At 37.4% G+C, this 26,010-nt stretch overlaps 1 protein-coding gene across 3 annotated transcripts; it reads left to right on the forward strand.

The window, feature by feature from the left end:
* Positions 1 to 24,182, forward strand: LOC114318067 (Nucleotidylyl transferase superfamily protein). 3 transcript variants are annotated; one of them, XM_028264931.2, is made up of 12 exons: positions 1 to 394; positions 496 to 594; positions 694 to 778; positions 3,118 to 3,187; positions 4,689 to 4,749; positions 4,843 to 4,896; positions 11,775 to 11,931; positions 12,018 to 12,114; positions 19,358 to 19,467; positions 20,582 to 20,688; positions 23,719 to 23,829; positions 23,927 to 24,182. In XM_028264931.2, exons 1-12 carry the CDS (start codon positions 272 to 274, stop codon positions 24,041 to 24,043), a joined length of 1,191 nt encoding a protein of 396 aa, XP_028120732.2. In that variant the 5' UTR covers positions 1 to 271; the 3' UTR covers positions 24,044 to 24,182. The 3 variants fall into 3 exon arrangements, with proteins under 3 accessions (XP_028120732.2, XP_028120733.2, XP_028120734.1); XM_028264932.2 differs by lacking the exon at positions 4,843 to 4,896 and having other exon boundaries at positions 154 to 394; XM_028264933.2 differs by lacking the exons at positions 23,719 to 23,829; positions 23,927 to 24,182 and adding an exon at positions 20,820 to 21,222 and having other exon boundaries at positions 154 to 394.
* The last annotated feature ends 1,828 nt before the right edge of the window (positions 24,183 to 26,010 follow it).

Below are 26,010 nucleotides of genomic sequence, written 5' to 3' on the forward strand. Positions count from 1 at the left end.
GAACGGCGAATAAAACGACGCTGTATGGATGAATCTTCTATTCATCTATATCAAAACCTTAGACTTATATCAGATAAGATTCTTATCACCCGACTAGGACGTAATATATAATAAATCACTTGACTAATATATCAAAACCTTATACTTATATCAGATAAGATTTTTATCACTTGACTATAATAAATTTTTTATTTTATTTTTATTTATTAGGATAGCACAGGCATCGCGTGTGCGTGCGGCAACCGCTAGTTTAATTACAAAGGAAGAAGAGATGATGGAGTCATCAGCTATCGTCGACAGAAAAATGACGGACGGTTGTATCCGAGCTCTGGTAGAAGCCATCCACTCAACCCCTACCCACTCTGTCCTCTATATCTCCGGCGGAGCTTCTCAGGTCTCTCTCTCTCTCTCTCTCTCTCTCTCTCTCTCTACATATACATATACTTGTATCTATACATGCCTGATCATGATCACAATCGAATGATTTCAAATCAGGCTCTGGCTTGGCTGATGTCAGTTCCTGGAGCTTCAAACACAGTTCTTGAATCTGTAATTCCTTATTCCAGAATGTCCATGATCCAATTGCTCGGCAAGGTGGCCATTTTATCTACCAATTTCGTTTCAATTTCATCATCAGTTTGAAAAATCTCAATTCCAATAAGTTTGATTTGATTCTTTACTTGATTTTTGCAGGTCCCAACTCAATTCGCCAGTCGTCAAACTGCAGAGGAAATGGCTTTGTTGGCTTACAATCGCGCTCTCAAGCTCTCTAAACCAGGTTTATCTGCTAGTATTTTGATTATATTGTAAATTTATGCTGATGGTTTATCTGCAAGATCGTTAAATTTAGTTTTAAACATTTTCTAGGGTTAATTCACCTGCCTTATAGTGACATTGTTATGTTTGGGACCATCATATGTGGTTACAAATGGAAATTGGTTTTGGAATTACTAGATATCAGTTTGTTTAGGACCATAACTTGTAATTCACAAGGCTGTTTTGTGTAAATAATGATTCCATATATTGTGTTGAAATACTGATAAATTTATTTTGGTTGTATGGGCCAGAAATAGGAAAATAGGTAGGAATTATGTCTTGATTGGAAGCCATATACTTTGATTGATTTACATGACATCAGTGTTGGCCTTGAGTTTTTTAGGGCCCTAGGGGAACTTTTCATCACAATAAGAAAAAGGTTTGTAGGAAAAAAGGTGAAGTATCTACAAATATATATATATATATATATATATTAATTTGCTAATAGCCACATGCTTGCATTTATAATCACTAAAATTTATTTACATCGATCAAGACATGAAGAAATCATCATAAGAACTCAAAGAGATAAAAAATTGGTCTTGTTGCTTTATTATTTAGCCAAATTTAGTTAACAACAAGAAAAAGTATCCAACAAAATCTAAAGTTATAATACTAAATAAAAATTGATTCGCCTACGAGAAAGTAATAGTTAAATGTTACTTTTCTTGCATTTTTGTTTGCAAACTTGCTAATTAAGCTTGCATAATCAATAAGGACCCTATAGTTTGGATTTTGAACTTAGATTAGTAATATCATCCCCCCCTTAAATTTTTTTTCTAAATTTGGGGGGCCCCAGGCGGTGCCCTTGCCTTAGGGCCAACCTTGCATGTTATGGATCATTCACTGTCGGTGATGCTATCTCCAAAGGATGACAAATATATTAAACAACTTAAATGTCAATGCACAAGTCGAGGCCCTAGAGATCACCCTTAGATGGTTACTACATAGTTGGGCCATTCAACCATGTAGGGGTAAGTCACGGATTCACACACAGATAGGGATTCGAACCCACATTCCTGACACTGGTTACGGTTCGCCCACGCCTGGGAGGTTCGTCCTACCAACCATATGTGCTGTCGCCCTGGTGGTTGGCCCCAGGAAGAGGTTAACCCCTCTGTGGTTAGGCCTTTTAGTTCAACATGACATTTGTCATTTGCTGAGCTATAATATTAGATATCAGTACAATTAATTTTCATATATTACCATAAAATCACTTCTTCATATTGAGTAATGTTTTCAACAGTTGGATTTTATTAAACTTTTGGAACTTTTTTTTTATTTCGAGTAATTGAAGTTTTGGATTTTAGTGCTTTGTTCAAAAGTGTGAAGTTGTGCTAAGTCCACTGGACTTAATAGCTAACTAGCCCCGAGTTATTATTATCTTGTTGATTAGGCCTTAGGTAAAGAGGTCATCCAAATGTAAGGACCATGTTGCTACTGTAATGCATTGGACTTAATAATCTACTAGGGAGAAAAATAACAGTTAGAAAACAGATCTCCAAAGCACCAATAAAGCATGGAGATTACCTCTATTATCGTTTTGGAAAGCCATTGAAATGAACACAGAACTACATTTTTCAAATATAGGTGCATAATAAATGGTAAAAAATCATGACATCAAAAAACTAACTTCTAATGATGAAAGAAAAGTATATGAACTGCAATTTGGCATGTAAAAGTAATCCTAACTATGGAGTATTAAAAAGTCTACAGAGCATCCTAAACTCTAATCTTGAGTAAAGGAAGCTAAAATACCGTATATGGGTGTACTGGTGCCTTCCTCGAGTAGTTTCCAGCCTCAGATTATCATCTTGTGCTAGTTACTCCATCTTCAGTCAACTGCTCATGTCTCCTTCTTGTAACACGATTTGTACTTGACTCGACCAGCAATTGCTTCCTGTCTTTGAAGGGCTCTACTTTCCTCCTTTGGCTCCTTGGACCTTCTCTTTTTTTCATTGGATCAAGTCCAACTAATTAGCCAATTAACGACTTGAAGAGAAGTAATACTTCTCAAGTGACCACACCATCTGACATCCTTTTCTAAGCCTTCATTGCCGTGTGGTGTCATCCTAGTAAAGCCACATTGCTCAATCCTAGGGATCCATTCATTGTGTGAATTTGGTTGGGAAGCCTTCAAAGCCCTATGATGTAATCTCGACTTTTATTTTTTAGTTACCACACGCAGATATTCAACTGTCTAAATACCTCAGCTGAAGACATTTAGTAGGTAACATTCATATACTTGTGATGCTATTCACTATTGTTTATTAATATTGCCTTTTTCTATGTGTTCAATAGGTTCCCCAGTTCTAGGTGTTGGTTTTACTGGTTCTTTGGCTACCACACACCCAAAACTTGGGGACCACAGGTATTGCTAATCATTATATCTATTTTAGTCTATAAATAATTATATAGAATTACTTATACTTAATTAGTTGTTGAATGAATCATTTCATTTTCGTCCCCTTCACTAACATTGTTCACATGACATATTATCTCATTTATTTTCATGCGCATATTTCATTATTTAGTGAAGGATACGAAAATGAAAACCATTTTCATTATTTCTCCAAACAGTCCTATTTTTACTAGAAGTGTAAGCATTCTGGCCTGACGTAGAGAGAAAACACATTCTAGCTGATAATTTTGAAGAGGATATAGCCTATAGAAAGCTGAATGGTGAAGAAGGATTTTTGAGTGGAGACTCGGTGTTTGGAATTAGGATTATGGGTTTCTTGAGTTGACCTGAGTTTTAGGAAAATCATATAAATGGATCATACAAGTATTTTTCTTTCTTTACCATGGATGATTTGGATCTAAGCTAATTATACTGCTATGGTGCAAAACAACTGAAGACTGGATTGATTCAGTGTTCCCTAGTTCCATATGAAAAAGAAGATTTGAATTAGTTGAAAAGAAAGCAAAACACATTTTAGATGTATTAAGTATTGTGCACATGCAGTAATCAACATGGCTTTATTAGTTGAAACAATTCCATTTGTTTGAGATGGTGGGGTGAACTTCTTGCCTACGTAATATACTGCAGGGGCAGGGTTTTATTTCACAATGGGCCTACTTGTCCTCCTATGTACATCATTGATGAGTTTAAAAGAAAATTGTTTTTATTTTTTTATATTTCTTCAGCACATCAGTATCCTAGATTTATATGTATTCTACCTCCCATTTGGGTCCTTTGCTTAAATGTAAAACAAAATAGTTTGATATCAAAGTGCATTTTCAATGTTTTATCCTTTCCTAGTTTTGGGCTAGTGTTGGATTATGACATGGGTACTGTTGTCCTTAGAATGCATATTATGCTTTACTTTAGTAGGTGAGAATTGGTTTTTCAACTTGCATTGTATTGTAGAATTACTTTTCATTGTCCAAAGTTACTTTTTTGCTTTTGCTTTTTTAATTTTGAATAATTTGTGCTTTTCTTAGAAGCATGGACATGTGACACAATATAGATATGTGGACACACAAATTTTAAAAAAAATGCAGGACATGACAGGTTCAAAACATATAATTTTATATATTAATTATGTGCCATATTTTTTAATATAACATATTCTATGTCAAATACTTATTCTCATCAATTTCATCAATCTTAAGTACGCTATTCAGGTAAAAAAAACTTAATAAAATAAAAAATTTAAAAATAGGTCTCTGCTTGTCCCTAGTGTATCCGCAGCCCTTCCCAACATGTCCTCAACATATCCAATTCCTCCAGCATGTCTACTTGTGTTGGACACTGGTATATGACCTCCGGAGAGGTGTCTGTGCGTCATAGGTGCTTTTAGACTCACTCCTGAAAGTTTTGATTTTCAATATTTTTTGTTTTTAGACTCAGTTTCTTGTTTCATGTATAGGTTTCACGTGTCAACAAGAACATCAGACCACCTTTGGGTATCTACAGTTACTTTGACAAAGGTATGAATGTGATTTTACTTGTTTTTTGTGGATTTAAGCTTTGGATTGTCAGCATGGAAGTATTTTGATATGTTTTGTAATGAATTGATTCAGGGTTTGCGAAATCGAGAGCAAGAAGATAGGGTTTCTAGTCATGTATTACTTAAGGTGCGCAATAAACATTACAGATCATATCCTGTTGATTTCATACTTGGAGAATGAATCGTCATGATGCTTGTCATTTACATTTAAAATTTTTGTTGAAGATAAATTTGTCCATGTTACAGTTATGGAAGATTATGCTTTTTCTTTTTGGATTGGGAAGATCATACTCTTAGACGCCTAAGAAACATGTCTGTTCTACTCTATGAAAACTTGTATATATCATGCTTCTAGATATCTGCTGGAAAGGCTTACTGCTGACAATAATGGCTCATATACAATACAATGTTTAGAAAAAGATACTTTGCCAGTATATAATTAGGGGCCATGGAGAGTTCATAATGCATGAATTATTAATGTTCTCCGATGTGCAACATGGATAGAAGAGTGAAACATGGGTCCAATACTAATGTTTGAACAAAGAAAAGGAAATGTATTTGTATTTCAGTGGAAGTTTCCTTGTATACACCCGGATCATTTAAAATGGATGAAGTATTAATCTTGATTGTTCTATTCTACATGGACTTTTCATCATACCCAGAGCATGGAAGCAATTCGATTTGATGCTTTATTGTTCCATGATTTCCCCTCTATAGGACATGATCACCCAGGGATTGCAGCACAGGACGCCAGTCACCCTTGGGCATGCTTTAACCAGCAATCATAGTTCAGAAAAAAATCTGGTGTATATTCTGCTATGAGCTTTGTAGAAATAAGAAACAAAAATTTGATGTTTCAACTTGAAAGGACCCAAACAAGAAAGAACTTCATTCTATTTTGTAGGGCCTTGTAGTCCCAGATATAGATATTCATGTAGTACACATGAGTTTCTATTCATTGTGAACCTAAAGCTTAAAATAACTACAGTAGGCACTGGTGATTTGTCTATACAGCAAGAAAAGCAAACTTAGAAGTTCATTCAAATGTTGTTTTAATTTTCTCATATTGTAACCGGTTCTAATTGTTACAGTACCAGTTGATGTCTATTTCCTAGTTTCAATGTCTTTTAAAAATGTTTCTTGGATTCTTACTTGGGAAAAGTTATCCACCCTTTCTCTTTTGGTTAGATATTTACCTATATTTGGTTTATGTTTGTCACTAACCCTCATATTACCGCTACAAGTGTATATGCAAGTTGGATGAATCAAATTATAGTACCACTTCAATAATAGGTTGTTTGCTTTACCCAAATTCGGTATTGAGAACATTTTGTTAGAATAATATATGATTATGTGGGTTATGATTTTGTAATTATTGTATGCGTTAGGGCTCCCTTGTAATCATTGATCTTCATTAATATAAATAGGGGATGATATCCTAATCATTCCCTAATCTTGGTATTCTCTAAATTGATCATAGTATCAGAGCCACAAACCTAACCCTACCCACCACACAGCCACCCAACATCTCTCCATCCCTCAACCACCACCACATTACCCATCTAGTTTTGACAGTGTTCCCTTGTTTTCCCAGTCCTGTCGGCTACTAGCAAAGGGTCTCTCAGTCGCGTAGCTCACTGCTGCGTTGTTGTTTGCTCCTGTCACCTACCAGAGGCAGCCCTAGTCTCGGTGGTCTCCTCCGACAGGCCTCCTGGCCTCATCGCTTGTCCCTGTTGGCTGCCCTAGCCTTGTCGAGCCATTCTACAGCCCTAGCCGACAGACCTAGTCGACGACCTAGTCCACAGTCGCACCAATCCATCTTCTTCCTTCTTTTGTCGTTTTGCTGATGTCGTTTTGAAGTCTGCTCTTGGTGTGTAGTTCTTCCTTCCTTTGTCGTTTTGCTGCTGGTGTGTAGTTCTTCCTTCCTTTGTCGTTTTGCTGATGTAGTAGTGCCAGGTTATCAAACAAACAAACACCAAAAACAAAAAAAAAAAAAACCTATGAGCTCTTAAACCTTTATCATTGTGTTTTTCCTTCCCCCACTATCTTCCGGGTTTGTGATTAGTACTAGTTTTGTTGAGGGTTCAGTCGTATAGTTTCCATGGAAGTTTTCCCCAGTATGTCCACTATTCTTAGACACCTAGGAGTGAGAGTTCCATTCTACCTATTACTATGACTGATAACCCCAGCCTTAGTCTTAAAATCACCACTTCTCCATTTAATGGTCAAAACTATCTAGCGTGGTCGCAGAGTTTGACAATTTTTTTGAAGAGCAGAAAGAAGATGGGGTATGTTGATGGCAGGATATAGGCACCCAGTGTCACTGACCCAGGTTATGACCAATGGGAGATTACTAACTCTTTGATTATGGATTAGCTTATTCATTCGAGGGTACCAGACATTGGTGAGGGCTACTTGTCTATGGAGACTGCCCAGGATATTTGAGATGTTATGGCTGCTACCTATTCCCGCAAAGGGAATTTCTCCCAGGCATTTGAGTTACACCGCTCTATTGAGAGCTGTGTTCAGGGGGAGCAGACGGTTCTTCAGTACTTCACCTTTCTCACCAACGGCTAGAAACGCCTTGATCACCTGCAGGACTATAAACCTGTTTGCACTGATGATTCAGTTGGGTACAAGAAATTCATTGCACAGGAAAGCGTTTTCAAGTTTCTGGCATGGCTTAATGTGAAGTATGATCCGGTTCGGAGTCGGGTTCTGAGTATGGACACTCTTCCTTCACTTCAGGAGGCATTTGCCTATGTACAGAATGAGGAGAGTCGCCGGTTTGTTATGAAGTCTTCCGTCTCTACTGACCGCTCCGTATTACTGTCTACTCCTAGAGATGGCCTTAGCCTGACTCGCATTCCTCCGTCTGCGGTCAAGGACTTTGTATTCTGTAATTACTGTAAAAATCGCGGCATACTCGTAAGACATGTTGGAAGCTTTATGGGACTCTATTCGGTGGTCGAGGTGATCAGTCTGGTGTTAGAAGAGGTCGGTCAGGCCAGTCTAGAGGACGGGATTCTCATCCACTGGCTCATCAGTCTAGTACCGTCGATACACTTGATTCTACTTCCGCTTCCGTTGGCCAGCCTTCTGATGGTCTCTCTAGCATGACTACTCCTGAGCTTGAGGATGTTCTGCGTCACTTGCTGGACCGTCGGTCTTCTACTGCTCTCAGTACATCTTCCTCGTCGTTTGCCGCTCAGGTAACTTAGCCTCTTCTCCTTGTGTTTTCTTGTCTCATACGTCTTTACCCTGGATTATTGATTCTGGGGTCTCAGATCATATGTCTAGGTCCTCTGACCTCTTCTCTGCCTATAAGCCCTTTTTAGGTTAAGACAAAGTTAGGATTGCAGATGGTACTGTTTCTTTTATTTCTGGGAAAGGTTTAGTCCATGTCACTCCTACAATCCCTTTATCCTCTGTTCTCCTTGTTTTCAATTTTTCTGTTAATCTGTTATCCTTGAGTCGTATTACACAGGATTTGAATTGTAGTGTGACGTTTTTTTTCCTGATCATTGTCTTTTTCAGGACCTTGTCACGAGGAGGACGATTGGCAGTGGTAGCGCAGAAAATAGTCTCTACTTCCTGGATCAAAAGGACAAGCTTGCTTATTCTTCTACCATGAGTCCTACTACCCAAGATGATTTATGGCTGTGGCATTGGCGTCTTGAGTATCCTTTTTTTTTATTTACTTAAACATTTATTTCTATCTTGTTTTGCCAACAATAATGTGTCTGAGTTTCTTTATGAGTCTTGTCAACTTGGAAAGCAACATAGAGCTTCTTTTGCTCTCAGTTTTAATAAAAGTTTAGTTCCTTTTTCGTTAATACATTCTGATGTCTGGGGTCCATCTCGTGTTATGTCTGTGAAAGGTCATCGATGGTTTGTTACATTTATTGATGATTTTTCTCATACTACTTGAGTATATCTCATGAAAGACAAGAGTGAGGTTTTCTCTGTGTTCCGCAATTTTCATAAGATGATTTGTACTCAGTTTGGGGCCACTGTCAAAATCTTTCGTTCTGATAATGGGGGGGGGGGGAAACATAGATTCTGGGTTAGGGCAATATTTTTCTACTCATGGCATTATCCATCAGACCTCTTGCACTAATACCCCTCAACAAAATGGGATGGCGGAATGCAAGAATCGCCATTTTCTTGACATGGCTCAGTGCATATGTTTGTCTATGAGCATGCCTCGGTCCTACTAGGGCGACGTTCTCACCGCTGCCCATCTTATTAATCATCTTCCTACCCAGGTTTTGCATAAACACGCTCCTCTTCAAGTCCTCCTAGGTTCCGAGTCTTTGTTTTCTATTCCTCCAAAAATATTTGGCTGTGTCGGTTTTGTCCACAATCACTCTCCTACTCATGGTAAGTTGGACCCTCGCCTCGCTCCCTCAAATGCGTTTTCCGTGGGTACTCTCCTACTAAAAAAGGGTATAAGTGTTACCACCCTCCTTCTCGTAAGTGGTTTGTGTCCATGAATGTCACATTCTTTGAGTCCCAATCCTATTTCTTGTCCTCTTCGGTGTCACAGTCCTCTCTTCAGGGGGAACCTTAGTGTAAAGTGATTCCTGTAATTCCTATAGTGGAACCAGTTCTTGCACCACCACCTCCTACTAGGACTACAGAACCCAAGGGTAGGGAAGGACAAGTTTATGTTGGGGACAAAGACAGACAGAAAGTTAACTGGATATAAGAGACCACTTATGCTCCTCCACTGCCATCTCCTGCTTCTGATGAGAGTCCAGGTAACTTTGAATCTCTTGAGTCCATTGATCTTGATGTTCCTATTGCCAAGAGAAAGGGTGTGAAATCTTATACTCAACATTCTATCTCAAATTTTGTGTCCTACTCTCATTTGTCGTCCTCACATAAAGCGTTTGTGTCAAATATTTCCTCTGTTAGCATTCCTAACCATTGTCAGGATGCTCTTGCTACCTCTAAATGGAAACTTGCCATGATTGAGGAAATGAAAGCACTTAGGAAGAATGGTACTTGGGAATTGACTGAGTTACCTAAAGGCAAACGACCTGTGGGATGCAAATAGGTGTATACTGTGAAACACAAAGCGGATGGGTCTATCGAGCATTACAAGGCTAGACTTGTGGCAAAAGGGGTCACTGAGACATATGGCGTTGACTATCAGGAGACCTTTGCACCAGTGGCTAAGATGAATTCGGTCAGAGTACTTCTCTCTCTAGCAGCTAATCTAGACTGGCCACTTCATTAGTTTGATGTAAAGAATGCGTTTCTCCATAGTGATCTCGAAGAAGAGGTATATATGGACATTCTTTCTATTTTTGAGGATCATCAGACAGAAGGCAAAGTGTGCAGGCTTCGAAAGTCATTATATGGTCTCAAATAGTCTCCAAGGGCTTGGTTTGAGAGATTCACTTAGGCTAATGCTTAAATATGGCTTTAAACAGAGTCAGACAGATCACACCTTGTTTGTGAAACATTCCTCACGTGGTAAGACTACAACACTCATTATTTATGTAGATGACATAGTTTCTTACAGGCGATGATAGTGAGGAAATACCTCTATTAAAGAAATATTTAGCTAGTGAGTTTGAAATCAAAGATTTGGGGAGCTTGAAGTATTTTCTGGGAATTGAAGTTGCTCGCTCCAAGGATGGGGTATTTATCTCACAAAGGAAGTATGTGCTTGACCTGTTGAAGGAAACTGGGATGTTTGGCTTCAAGGCTTGTGACATTCCACTAGAACCTAATCAGAAACGGGGGAATTATAAAGGAGAAGTAGCTGTTGATAAGGGGAGATATCAGTAATTAGTGGGTAAACTCATTTATCTATCTTACTCCCGTCTTGATATTGTTGTTGCTGTCAGTGTGGTTAGCCAGTTTATGCATGCTCCTCATCAGATTCACTTCGAAACTGTCATGAGAATTTTGAGGTACTTGAAGTTTGCTCCTGATAAGGGTTTTTATTTTTCAAAGTATGATCATCTTCGTATAGAAGCCTATACAGATGCTGACTGGGCTGGATCAGTAACTGATAGGAGATCGACTTCAGGGTATTGCACCTTTGTTGGAGGCAACTTAGTTACTTGGAGGAGTAAGAAACAGAATATGGTTGCTAGGTCAAGTGCAGAAGCTGAGTTTAGAGCTATGGCACAAGGGGTGTGTAAGCTGTTATGGATTAAGTTATTGTTGAGTGATCTAGGTATTGATCAGATGGACTCCATGCGGTTATATTGTGATAATAAGGCTGCTATCAACATTGCTCACAATCCGGTTCAACATGACAGGACAAAGCATGTTGAGATTGATTGTCACTTCATTAAGGAGAAACTCACTAGTGGCACAATCTGTACTCTCTTTGTGCAGTCTGGTGAACAACTTGCTGACATTCTTACCAAGAGAGTTGGGAGTAAGCCCTTTCATGGCATCTTAGGCAAGCTGGGTATGAGAAATATCTTCGCACTAGCCTGAGGAGGAGTGTTAGAATAATATATGATTATGTAGGTTATTATTTTATAATTATTCTATGTCTTAGGTATCCCTTGTAATTATTGATCTTCATTAATATAAATAAGGGATGATATCATAATCATTCCCTAATCTTGGTATTCTCTAAATTGATCACATTTATGCTGGATAGTTGTGAGGAATATGCCTTTAAGTACCCAATAGTTGAATGGTATTCTTGTTAGTTATACTGAGGTGAGAGAATGAGTACCTAGCCAACTTAATATTTATCCAGCATTGATGATTTCCAATTATTTGATTTTATAGTCATTTGTAGCAACCCACCCCTCAATTGTCAACATTGGTGACTATTCACGTTATCTGTACTTCTATCTTTCGGCAGAGGAGTACACAGTCCAGATAATAAGCTCAATGAATGTCAATATCTATTCTGTTATTTTAAAAATATGTTTCCAATTATTTTTTATTTTACATTTTCTGGTGTTTTTGATTTTTTATGAAGTCACTAATACATTAACTTGTTGAACTATCTTTTGGTTACAGGCAATTGCAAATGCTTGCGAAGTTCCAACAACATTTGTTTCAGAATTGACTGAATCTGAAGTTCCTGATGAATGTGTAAAGCACTTTGATGAAGATCAAGAATTAGAGCAGCTTATAAGTGGGGAAATATGTTTTAAGGTTTATCCCTTTTCAAGTGGTATGGTTTAACCCTTGGGTTGGATTTACCTTCAACTGACTCTTTATCCTTTGTTTATTCTTCTTTATAAAGAAAATGTTTTGCAGAGACACATACTTCTGATACAGAAAGGAAGATAATTTTATCTGGTTCATTTAATCCTTTACATGAAGGTCACCTAAAGCTTCTTGAAGTTGCTACTAGGTACATCAATCTCTTTGTGGACACGTGATTTTGAAATGCTTGGCTTACTTTTATTCCATTTGGTGAATCACATATTTATTCTTGATATCGGGAAAAGAGTTTTATACTCTCGCTGAAAATATTATTTCAGCTTTGCTAGTCTTCTCTTCTCAAACAAGTGTGCATAATTTTTCTGATATTCTTTTTATTTGAGGTTTTCCTTTATAAGGACTTGACTGATTTCAACAATGTGTTATGCCAGTGGGTTTTTTTTTTTTTTTTTTTTTTTTATTATTTTTTTTAAAATTTTTCTTTCCTATGGAATTTTATCTAGTATATGCATGCATGCATGTGTATGCATTTCTTATGGAAAATCAGTCAGAGGATAGTGTACCTATTCATTTTTGTTGTTACATATTTAAGTATATTCGATGTATTTTCCTTTTTTTTATTGTTCTATTTTGTTTTTGTTTTTTTGTTTTTCTAGAGTTTCCACTGGCACTATGGGTTGGTCATTTCTTGATAAGTTACTCTGATCAGTTGGACTATTATGTTAAAGCATTTCTGGAACAAAATTGCAATTTGTGTTTGTAAGAATTTGATTTTGTTATCTCTGTCATCTGTTATAATATCACTGTTTAGTATAGACATGAGACATTAAATAACAAAAGTAGTCTGAGAAGTGACATAAAAAGCGACACCTTATAATCATTTCAATGTAAGCCATTAGTGTAAATCTTCCCAAGTATACAATTTCTTATTTATAATTGTATTGCCCAGTATTTTAATACCTCACTGGCATGAGGTTTATGTTAAATAGCATTCTTTCATACGGTGAAATTGCTTTACTACTCTTGTGCTTCAACTTTATCAAGTGTTCCTGAATGGCCTAAATCTTTTCTTTCTTTTAGTTTAGCTTTTTTATATGGTCCTTTTGAGTTCCCTATCTTCACCTTATGTATTTAGTTCCACAATGACACTAAACATCATTTAGAACTGACAAAGCCGAGACCCACTTGGGACTGTTAAATCACTGTTAGAATTGATATATTATTGATTGATGTATATTATTATTACAAATGGTGAGGGGTTCCTTATATAGGAGATGTAGTGGAGTAGGTGGAGTAGGTGGTAGTGGTAGGTGTGTAGTAGGTGGTAGTAGGTGGTGGTAGGTGTAGTAGGTGATGGTAGATTTTAACAGCCCCTCGCAAACTCAAGGGGGATAGGAACTAACCAACTTGAGTTTGGAGAGAGTAACAAAACAGAAAAATAAAATAAAATAAAAATGGATAGGAGACACTGTATGGTCGTGTCAGACCGTTGTAGAAGACTGTATGGTTATGGCAGACCGATGTAGAAGACAGTTTATGGGGTCATGTCGGACCGTTGTAGCAGACAATGTTGTGACAGTTGTTGTGACAGTTTACGGAGTCTTGCTGGACCCTTGTAGAAACTAACCGGAATCAATGTCGGGACAGTTTACAGAATCTTGTCGGACCCCTAAAAAGTCGCACCCTCAAAAGGTGTTGTGACTGTTGTTGTGACAGTTTACGGAGTCTTGCTGGACCCTTGTAGAAACTAACCGGAATCAATGTCGGGACAGTTTACAAAGTCTTGTCGGACCCATGAAGGAGCTAACCGGAATCAATGTCGGGACAGTTTATAGAGTCTTGTCGGACCCATGAAGGAGCTAACCGGAATCAATGTCGGGACAGTTTATTGAGTCTTGTCGGACCCTTAAAAAGTCGCACCCTCAAAAGGTGTGCCCAATCTATCAAAAGGCGTGCCCAATCCATAAAAAGGCATGCCATCAAAAGGCGAGCCCAAGTCATAAAAAGATGTGCCGGACATGATGGCGAGGCGCGTCACCACATTGGCTTGCGCGCCTGTTTTGTCGTCTGGCGTCAAGTGGCGCGCGATGCGCGTGTCTGCCTCTTCGTCAGGGTCTTTATAAACTGAGGCGAAGGCTGTGCTTGGAAGCATAACAAATTAGTTGAAACCTCTTCGTTGAGAGAGAAACTCTGTAATACTCTGTAATACTCTGTTGTCCAGAAAATAGCCTCGTCGTCCCGTAGTCTACTCACTCTCTTTCCCGACCTCAACGAGTCCACAAGAGAAATAACTGGTGCGGTGGCCCTGGAACCTCAACCAAGTGCCGCTGGGTTTGCTCCGTTGAACTTTCCGATGCGGTCTGTGGAGCAAAAAATGGCGGTGCAAACTGATATTGAGGCCAATCAGTATACTTTGAAGTCATGTGTGGAGACCATGACTGCGGTCACAAACTTGTCGCACCGGCTGCAGAGTAGGACAAATGAGGTGCAGCATTTAAACGCCCAACTGGCTCTGCTCCAACGCATGTATAAGGATGCGCGAGCAGAGATAAGTGTGCTGAAAGCAGAAAATAAGGAGCTGAAGCGGAAGGCCACCGTGATGTTCCGATTTGGAGGTCCGCCATATGCTGCAGTGGAGGAGTATGGGGGAGTGAACGTGCTCGGTGGTGTGGAAAACACGGAGGCAGCACCGGCAAGGGCCACTCAGGACGGAGGCAAGAAGAAGAGACCAGCTGTAGAGTGGAGAAGAAAAATCCCGCCTGTGGATGTGGTTGTTTGTGTATTTGGTTTGTTTGTTTGTTTGTTTTTTTTGTGTAAAATTGTGATCGGGGTTGATCCCGGAGATGAATAAAATATGGGTGTTGTGCAAATTTGTAAATTGTTTGGTTTTTTTTTTTTTTTTTTTTTTTGAAAGAGGGGGAACACGCCCATGTGATAATAATAAAAATAATGAGAATGAGAAGGTGCACATTGTCCAGGAAAGTGATGATGAAAATAAAATAAATCCAGTGGGGGGTTTCGGAACCTGTGGGCTAGGATAGTGGATGTTAATATATTAAAATGGGTTGGTATAGTGCAAGTGTGTTGGTAATATAACCAAACCAAACCAAACGAAGCCTTAAGTCCCATCAAATGGGGTTGGCTACATGAATCCTTCTTCTCCACGCGGCCCTATCAAAGGCCATTTCAAAGTGTGTTGGTAATATATTAAAATAAAATAAGTATAGTGCAAGTGTGTTGGTAATATATTAAAATAAAATAAAAGAAATCCAGTGGGGGGTTTCGGAACCTGTGGGCTAGGATAGTGATGTTAATATATTAAAATGGGTTGGTATAGTGCAAGGGTGTGTGTGTGTGTATGTGTGCCTGGTGTGTTGAAGGTGCTTCCCATGTGCATAGGTCTGCTGACGAAGGATTTATAGAAGTCAATTCATGGGTGCCAAGTGAAGGCCCCCCAGTGTGGAACCGGCTTGACCGAAAGCAGTCTGTGAGCTTTGTTTATAATTGTGCAGTGATGGGTTGCTGAAGATTTGGGTTTGCGGCACTCTGAATGGGATCTAAAAGATTGCTTTCTTCATCAGCATAGCATTCTTGGCAATGGGTAATTTATTCCCACCTCTTGGTTTTCTCTTTTCTTCTTTATTCTCCTCAAGAGAGAGAGTGTGATTCGGTTGTGCAGTGATGGGTAGCTGAAGTTGGAGCCGTCACGGGAGCCGCCGGAGTTTTGTTCGGAGAAGAAGCTGTGGAACACAACAACCGTGTGGTGGCAAACATAGGAAGAAATCCTTTGACAGTCTTTGTCCAAGTAAACACCAGTGGAGAAGAATCGAAATCAGGAGTCGATCCATCTGTGTGGGTAGAACTTGTGAAGCGTGTTAGTTTGGCCTGCCCAAACCTTGAATTTTGTGGCCTAATGACAATAGGGATGCCAGATTATGCTTCAACACCAGAGAACTTTAAGACATTAGAGAACTGTAGAAGTGAAGTTTGCAATGCACTTGGAATAGCAGGGGATTGAAACCAGAAGCAAGGAAGACCGGTGTCGCGACGGAGCTTCGGCAAAGGGACATCGATGTGCAAGCGGCGGTGGTCTCCGGCGACTGAACAGTAGTGCACTCAGAAAGGAAATTTCAAGGTATGTGTAGAAAATTTTAGCGGACTAGGTAGGTTGAGATCCGGCGGGCGGCCAAGGCGAGGTTGCCGCCCGCCGGTGAAGCGAAAAATACTAAATTCTTAACCTTGCTCTGATACCATGTTAGAATTGATATATTATTGATTGATGTATATTATTATTACAAATGGTGAGGGGTTCCTTATATAGGAGATGTAGTGGAGTAGGTGGAGTAGGTGGTAGTGGTAGGTGTGTAGTAGGTGGTAGTAGGTGGTGGTAGGTGTAGTAGGTGATGGTAGATTTTAACAATCACCACTAGTCCCAAAAGTTTAAGCTAAAAGGAAATGGGCCTAATATTGTATATTAAGCTATTGAACACTTTTCCTCACGTTCAATCCCTCTTGCACATGGAGAGACAACCAAACAACTAAACAAAGTTCAAATAAACAAGCATATCAAACAAGGGACCAATTGCTTATGGAAAGACTTGAACCCAAGACCTCCCAAAACCAAAGCTCTCATACCATGTTAGATCATCACCAGTCCTAAAAGCTTAAGTTGTTAGGAAATAGATTGAACATTGTATATTAAGCTATCCAACAGAGACATCTTAGAATAAGTGTTAGTTTGTGTCAGATTCTATTATAGGTTTCTTTAATTTGGTAGATGCCATCTTAATTTTCCATATGGTTTCTTTTGTTTTAGGAGTTGAAGGCCATGTATTTAGGGAACGGTTGGAGTAATTTTCCACGGTCATTATGTAGGTCATGCTATGAAGTCTTTAAATGTGGGTTTTTAATTGGTTTGTTGGGTATTAGAAGTCAAAGACTAAAGTTTCTAATGTTGGAGTCATTGTTTTGTTAGACCAGTAGTCTTTACTACTAACCTAGCTGGCACCTTTTATCTTTTTTGATTTATTTATAAAGGATAAAAGTACTTGGATTTATTCATGGAAAAAGTATATGTGAAAATGAGTGAGTTTAGGATTAGATAATCGTAATTTGCACCTTCAATCTGAATAATTGGCTTCATTGCAACTGATTGAAAGTTAAGATGTATGAATGCCACCACCTTTGAGCACCTTTGAGATATATGGTGTGGATGGTATGGTGATGAGGGCAGACCATAGGTCCTTTTTTTATTTTTATTGGCACTGGGGTGTCCAGATCAAAGCCCGACTAATCCCCATGGGTGCACAGGTCTTCGGCAAGGAGTTTCCCGGTTAATTCAAGGGTTTTACCCCAGTTTGATGGCCCCAAGGAATTGTTAACATCTAAGAGGTTTCGATCCCTGAACCTTGGAGGGAGCACATCTCCAAGACCCAAGGCCTTGCCGCCAGGCCGACCCCTTAGGGTTCAGACTATAGGCCCTTTTGGAATCATAGCATATACAAAGATGGTGCAAGGCCGCTAGGTGGAGAGGAAGAGAGCAGAGGAAGCCCTAGCATGTAGATAGAAAGAGTGGTAGTAAGGGGTGAAGCCTCTTAGTGTGGAAAAGCGAGCTCTCCCCTAGGGTGTCTTGTATGGAGGTGGAGACCTTCTACCAACGCATCCTTGAGGGTTGTCCCAAATGCTAGCAAAGATAGGTGTGATACACCTTTCACGAAATCACATGATTTTGTCAAAGAGTCCTTTCTCTCATGTCTAAGATTGGTCAAAGTGGGGTCACCCTTGAGGGGCCAAGGGGGTGAGCCATGCAACTTTGATGATCCCTCAAATTTAACCACTAGTCCACAAGTCCTTGGTGATCCCATTCAAGGTCGTGGGTCGCTCGAGCATCCTATGACCTACGTTACTTGGACTCAGGTGCGAGTATCGGGTGTGAGTGCTTATCTAGGGCTCGAACACTTCAAAACTAAGAGGTTGTTTGGTATGTGTTAACACATGCTATTTTAGTATATTATCTTATTTAGGTCATAATCATCTTATTTGGGTCACATCACCTCTCTACTAGATCACTTCAACCCTAACCCACATTTCACATTTTTAAAAAAAAAGTTAAAAGTATAATAATCTTGCACTTTCCAAACAATCCCTAAAAATTGAGAATACGTGGATATGGATCCAAATTTGCAGATAGATACGGAGATACGTTAAGTAGTTATCCTTTAAATACATTTATTATATGAAGATGAGTTAAAAAAAGTTAAGAAATAATAGATTCTGTTGAAAAAAGAAAAAAGAAATAACAAATAGAAATTATATTAGGCATAAAATAAATTATATTATATATGATAAAATAAATAAATTTTTATTTTAAGATTAAAAGTTGTATTATTTATGAAAAATTATATTATATAAAATAAATTATATTAAAAAGAAGAGAGAGAGAGAGAGAGAGAGGGGGAAGAAGATCGACAGACGAAGGAAGAAGATCGATCGATAGACAAGGGAAGATCGATTGATAGACGAAGGGAAGAAGATTGATCAATAAACAAGGGAAGATCTATCGACAGATGAAAGGAAGAAGAGAGAGATCGAGACAGAGATTGAGAGTGAGATCGTAGCCCTAATCGTAGGTATGTATGCCATCTTTCTTCTTACTCTGTATGCCGTATCCACTTTCTCCATTCCATATCTCGGCTGGATTCCGTATGCATACCCATGTCGTGTTATGTCGACACGGGCACTTTGCCAAAATTGACGATTCCTGTAACGTAGCCTATGACCGAGGCACCAACCTCGAGGAGTCCCTAGGCCTTGCTTTTGGTCTAGGTAGGCTATGTAGCATCAAGATGTTGTTGCGTTTTGTGGGCCTTGATAAGTACTATACACTGAGCCCTAGGTCCATTGGAGATGTGTATCTTGAATTTTTTGGGTACTTTGGTAATTTCTTGTTGCTTCTGCATTGTCCTAATTTCTATGCTTATAAATAAATGAGGGGAGCGCCTCTTTTGTAGTAGAGTTTTAATCATTGATCATAGTGAAAATGTAACAGCCGCGGACGTAGTCCTATTTTGGGATGAACCACATAAATCTTTGTGTTTTTGTGTGTGTGTGTGTGATTTCTTCAATTCATTTTTCTTGTTTGTTATTTTGCGTCTCACCGATCCTAGTTAGGAAGAGTTGATATCCTAATAGAATTGGTATGGTTGTGGGACTATCATTTTAGTGACGTTGACTTGACAAGTCCTGTGGGACCCATATACCTACATATGGAATAGAATTATAACCTACTTATTGTCTAGTTTATTGTTACATTTTGACTTTTTCACTAGATAGTTTGAGCTTGATAAGAGCCGGATAAATCAAGTAATTATTGAATTTTGAAACCAGGATAATGTAAAAAAATTTGCTTCTCATCAATAATTTTCTTTTTGCAGCATTTTTGGAGATGGGTATCCCTGCTTTGAGATATCAGCAATAAATGCAGACAAACCTCCATTGACAGTATCTCAAATCAAAGATAGTGTTAAGCAATTTGAAAAAGTTGGTGAGGCTGATTCATATGTTTTGTCCTAAGACCTCAGATGTCCATTTTTTTAATTATTAATTGTTATTGATTTATTTATTTTTACAATTCATCATGGTACATAGTGTTACTTCTCATAGTATAGCTTGGATTCAGAGAGATATGATTCTAGGTGATGACATTAGTTATGGAATTAGGCTTGTGATTGTTGGGGATTGGTGAACAGCATTCAGAAGAGAACATTTTTTGATAAACTTATCTTTTTAAATTTTGAGGGTATAGACTAGTTGCAATTAATACACTCACATCCAAGTTAGAGAAAAAGCGGTAACTAACAGTAATCTCTCCTATGATTTATAATGATTGTAGGGATATCCACTGTAGTTTCTAAATTGATGTTGTACCCCCTTTAAATGTTGGTGTTCGTGATGCATTATCCCTTCCAGTAGTTGGCTATTTTGGTAATTGACAAATTTTACTGAGGTGATGGCACAATTTCCCACAATGCTTCGTGGCTTCGCCCCAGATAAACCAAATAGATGGAGTTATAAAATTCTCTGAATGGAAATATCAGATGACTGGTTTACAATTATTTTGTATGTGTTTGGCGGAAAATTTATAATTTTCTCTATCTACTTTCTCTCTCTACATAAATGGTGAATTGATTAATTTTTCTATTAATTTATATTTGTGTGTTTGGTGAAGGTTGTCAGAAATGGTGGTGAAGGTGAGACTATGGTTTTGGCAGAGAATTGATTAATTTTTCTATTTATAACACAATATTATTGAATTGAGGGAAAGATGTAAAAAACTAGGAAAGGGCAGTTTGATTCTAGAAACCATAGGGAAGAATCTGTGACTGTCAGGACTCCAAGGTAGCAGTGTAAGTTAATACATTAATAACCAACTCATGGAAATTTGGTAATAACTAGAACTTTCTAATATATTTTGCGCAAATTATGATTTTAATATTATTTGTGAGTATTGTGAGGCCTTTTTGAGCATGATTGTGAAGTTACTTATACATGTATAAAACCTCTGAATGATTTGGTATTTTGAGTTGTTTCCAGGTGATTATGTTTATATGGTTCAAAATAAACTGAGCTGTCGACTTCTTGCCGTCTCAAAAATGCAGGAAAGACAGTGATTATTTCCAATCAGCCTTTCTTTTATAAGAAAGCAGAACTTTTTCCTGGCAGTGCTTTCGTAATTGGTGCGGACACGGCAGCAAGGCTATTTAATGTAAGGAATAACACATCACTTGAAATAAACACTACTTGATTTATTTTGTAGAATATCTTATGTGATTTTACTTATTTTATTTTCTTTTGTTTCTCTTCTTTTTTCCCCATTATTTTTAACTACTCTTTCAGGTCATTGCTCAAGGTTCATATGTTTTCTATAGTAGCTGTATCTCTTTGTTATGCTATTATTTACAGAATTCAATCCATGCATAGTTTCAGGGAAGCTCATTTCTTTGAGATTTTCCCAGCAGAGTAGAGAATACCTCTTTTCTAACTTTTGGGGTATAGTTGTAGACAGTCTAGTTATTTTTAAAAGAGGCAACAGTTTTTAACTGCTGCTCAGCCTTTTCCTTTGCTTTGATTGGCATATGAAGCTGTATAGTAATTGGATCTTGTGTGTGGGCTTTATTGGTGTCGTGCCTTGTTGCCATGTGCAAACAACTAAGAGATGCACAAAGTGGACCACTATAATCAGATCTTGGGTGCATACCTTTTGCAGTCTCAGATAATGAAAAAATTTATTCGTGGTTTCCTTTTTTCAATAGTACATTGGGGGTGGGTACTGTGCAGTATGATGAGATTTAGCAGGAAACTATTAGAAACTTTCTACTCCCACAGCCAAGTAAGGTTTCACTTGGGATTTTGCAAGTTGCAACATGCATGATGTTGAATTGGCAAAAGAACTTAACAATTTCTGATGCTTGGTTTTTGATCTTGTCATAGTTTGTCTTTTTGAGGTAATTTAATAAGAACTTTAACAAGTTTTGATGTTTGGTTTATGATCTTGTCGTGGTTTGTCTTTTTGAGGTAATTTGATAATTGTTGGCAGGATATGTTTATGGTTGAATGTTTGATGTTTTTGGAGTTTGGTTATATATATCTTCTCATTCCAACCTATTGTCCTCTTTGCACTGGCTTTGGTTACCAAAGGTGGGAGACAAAATTGTATAACTTTCATGGGTTTTTCTGTCAATTGCTAGGTAGACATTTGTCTGCACCAAATATTGTCACATGAATATGTTTCACTTATAAGATTTTTAAGAAGTGAAACTTGTAAAGAAGATCAATTACAAGCTTGAAAGAGCTTTCACCAACAATGTTAACTGTCTGATAAATTGAAATTTCATTTATATTAAGAATCTAAGAACATAGCGATAACTCAATTGAAATTTTGAAAAGTATGTTTTAAAAGAATATTCATGTCGTTTAGAGATCCCTTTCCAGTAATTGTTTAAGCTTGCTCTCTTTTTTGGTGGGTCCTGTCTGGTATGCTTTTGTCTGTCTGTGTGACTGGTTGCTATATTAGAGTCAGGGCTTGTATTTGTACAATGTGTTCTCTGAAGTATGTGGTCTGAGGGTTAATACTCTTTATGAAAATTCCAATACATCCTGGTAGAAAAAGGTTTTCAGAGAAGAGTTTGAGATACTAAGGTCCACTGCCTATCCTTTTTTTTTCCCTCCCTCTCCTGTTTCTTCCATCTCTACCCTCATGTCTGTCTGTGTGATGCAACCATATTAACGCCTTTCCTCTTTGTTACTTTGTCCTTTCTCCTTTGTTAAATAACTGTCATCTGTCATGTTTATTCGTATATGGTTGCATCATTAATGGGCAACCATTAATCATGCCTGATACATAGCTTTAAGCTTGAAATTTCCTGGATATGTGTGTGTTTTCTTTATGTATTTTCATTTTATTTTTTTTCTGATATATGGGCTTACATGAAATTTTTTTCTCAAGACCTTTGTAATTGAATTAGGACTCCCTCTCTGTGGGTTTGTTAAATCTCTTGCTTGTTAGACAATTTTCAGCATATTCCTGCTGTATATATTTAATTTTACTCTAAGAAGCACGAACACTTCAAAGAAGTGGGTGTATCCATGTCAGGCAGGTGTTGAACACCAACACTCCTTGGACGTGTCCAGCACTTATTTTGTGTCCATATTTAAGAAATAAAAACCTTACATGTTGAACACTTCTTAGGCCATGTCTAGGACTGAAAGATGTGTCTCTAATACTCCTTGGAGGCTTGCTAACATGAATGACTTTAATATTGGTAAAAAATGCTTCTGTTATGGCTTATGAATCCCCTGACTAATCATATCAAAATTTCACTTGAAATTTATTGAAAAAAGCAGAAGGCACGTAAATGTTTTACAAAGAATATGACTTAGGAGGATGAGAAAAATGTTAGTACATGTGCTTGTTGCATTTTGTCTGATTATTAACTATTATGGCCCATTAGTATAATTTTTTTGGGAGTAAGATTACTAGATACAAGATGTACTTTAGTAATGATTTCTTCTTGTGTAAATTATTTTTGTAATATATATATATATGTGAACTCAATCATTCTACTCGTGTCCTAATTGTTTAGGGTTTGTCATATTGACGTGTCTGTCCTGTCGTGTCCACATCTGTGTCCATGTCTGTGCATCATATGTTTGGCTGATTTGTCCGTTGAATTTAGATGGTTTCTTGTATTAGATGATTTGTCCGTTGAATTTAGTGGAACTAGTATACCTCTAGTCTTTGAAGAGGCAATAGTCTTTGAAGAGGCGAGTATCTTGTTTTGAGGATTTCCAACTACTAGCCACCTCACCACAGTCCCTGAAGATTGATTTTTCTACAACTCAAACAAGGGAAAACAGTTTTGATTGACTGGTGCATACATATTTTTATTTATTTATTTATTTTATTTTATTTTTTTGGGGGGGGGGGGGGGTGGTTGTAAATAACTGGTGCAATTTTCATTGTGAAGACACCCACACCCCAAATTTAACCCAAGTAAATTAAGAAACAAATCATGCAGAATTTTCCATGTTTACACAGCTTTGTTTGGAAATAGACTATTTTAGTAACTTCTTGACTTTTTATGAAAAGATGTACAAAAAAGTAGAGAGAGTGGTATACTTTTTGGTTAAAATGTTTCCCCAAATGAATCATTTTTTAGTGGAGATTTTTTTTGGAAATTGGAGGTGTTTCATATAATTCTATTTATCTTTACAATTATATTTCTATGCTTTCCAGCCAAAGTATTATGGTGGGGATTATGGGAAGATGGTGGAGATACTAGTTGGATGCAAAAGAACGGGAACTATTTTCCTTGTGGGTGGTCGAAATGTCGACGGGGTTTTTAAGGTTTGTCCACATGCCAAAAGCCTATGAAGGCACTCTTTTTTCATGTTTCATATCTTTGGAAAATTGAGAAATTTCATCATATATTGAATTTGTACAGGTTCTTGAAGATTTTGACATTCCAGAGGAGTTGAAAGACATGTTTATCTCAATACCGTCAGACAGGTTTCGCATGGACATATCGTCAACTGAAATTAGGAAAAGTCTAGGAATGTAACAGCTCACACCCATTGTCTGCATCATCCTTGCACAACAAGATACTGTTGTTATTACTTGGAAAGTGGATCTATTTGTAATTGCATAAAGATTGGAAGCTTCAATACAGAAAATAAGAAATGGAAAAGTATTTTATATAATCCGTCTCTTTAGTTTGATTGTTGATTGATGAGTTCTGGCATTGTTGATTTGAGTGGATGATCCTAAACGTTAGCTCTATAATTCTCCATATGCTTGTTTAGTGCAGTTTATAGAAGTTTATAATTTTTTATTGTGAAAATTTGTGTCAGAATGATTGGTGTGTCTTTAAAAACTAATTTTAATAAGCTGAAAAAAAATCTTATACGGGAAAGAGGTATTAATAAGTTTTATTTATTTATTTTTTAGAACAATTAAGTTTTATTTTCTGAACAAAAACTACACTAAACACGCGCATGTGGTCAATGCTACTATCTTATTGAGGATAGCCACAGGGTTATGTACTTGGCATTTGGACAAGAATATAGGAATGTGTTTGACATTTACTTTGCATGCATATTAAATAATTCAAATAATTCGAGTTTACTATAAAACTAGGCATAAAGTGTTGTATGACACTTTATTAAAACTATTTTATCCATAAAAAAACTAAAAAATAAAAGTATATTAAGAAAATAATCTCTATCCTTGAATTCTTTATTCTCTGTGTTTGGTTGGAGGATTTAAGAAGAAATTTAGAAACAAAAAAAAAATGTGTGTGAAATAACGTGAAATGTAAGTATATTTTATTTACATTTTATCTATTTTTTTCCTTTTCTTTTCTCTTTCAAAATCATTTTTTAAATTTTTTAACCAAATACAACGTAAATTGAGAAAGGAAAATCTCAATACTAATTTGCTTCCTCTCTTATCTTTAATCGGGTAAGGTGAAATCATCTCCTCGCGTCATTAGACATGAAAATTGAATGAATCAAATATTTAAACATCCTAGCACGTGTACTCGAATCCATATAACATAACACAATCCATATACCATAACCAAAGGGCTCATTGGTATCCACTTTGACAAGCCTTTTTAATTTTCTTGATATCTCTTTATTGAAAACTTTGTAGTTCTAGTCCTTTACACATCCCTTCATTGCTAGTTTAATATGGCAAACGTTTGCATCGGGCTGTTCTGTGCAATTTATCTAAATTATTTATAATTTTTATTTATTATAAAAGTTTGCTAAATTATTTGTAGCCGTTTCTGTGCTTAAATAATAAGCCAGAAAAAAAAAAAAAAGAAAAAAGAAAAGAAAGAGAGATGATTTTAGCTTTTACTTTTTAATTACACCAAACAGACTCATTATAATCCACAGTTTTCCGCCCAGACAAAAATAAAATAAAATAAAATTATCAATCATGTGAATAAAACAATTCAGATGGTGGTAATTAATTTCATTTTGCACATCGGCAATTAAAAAAAAAAAAAAAAGAAATAGAAAAAAACTGATTTGTAATTGAACATCTATCTGTCTACCTTGTCTCAATAACAAGTTTTCCTTATGATTCTGTATGTAACGCAAAGCAAAAAAATGTGGAACTGCATATGTGGTGGAGAGAGATGATGTGTTTTGAGTTGGAGTTCAACAACCGCAGCCTGCACCGCACCCGGCGGCGCACCCGGCGCCGTAATTGTCAGCCTGTGCTGCCGAGGTTTTGTCTTTGGATACACCATCTGCACATGAGAATATAATTGCTGATATGAGAATAAGACTAACTAGAGCCACCCACAATATCAATACTCCACTTCCTTCATGACCTTCAGCTTCAATGTTACCACCATTCCATCTTGCCATCTCTCTCTCTCTCTCTCTCTCTCTCTCTCTCTCTCTGTTTGTACAGGATGTGCTTGCCTTAATCCCAGATGTTTCTTATCCTTTCTTTAGTTGACTTCAACGAGGGACTCCCAAAAAGTAAAGAAAAAAATATTTCAAAAATGAAATA

This window comes from Camellia sinensis, chromosome 10 (assembly GCF_055761805.1).
Source record: "Camellia sinensis isolate YWXY chromosome 10, ASM5576180v1, whole genome shotgun sequence".
NCBI lineage: Eukaryota > Viridiplantae > Streptophyta > Magnoliopsida > Ericales > Theaceae > Camellia > Camellia sinensis.

Excerpts from the sequence above, each read along its gene's own strand:
- LOC114318067 (XM_028264931.2), top strand. The coding sequence starts at position 272 with ATGATGGAGTCATCAGCTATCGTCGACAGAAAAATGACGGACGGTTGT. Across the intron at positions 4,750-4,842 it reads CTACAGTTACTTTGACAAAG|GGTTTGCGAAATCGAGAGCA; the intron begins GTATGAATGTGA and ends GAATTGATTCAG. Across the intron at positions 23,830-23,926 it reads ATGTCGACGGGGTTTTTAAG|GTTCTTGAAGATTTTGACAT; the intron begins GTTTGTCCACAT and ends GAATTTGTACAG.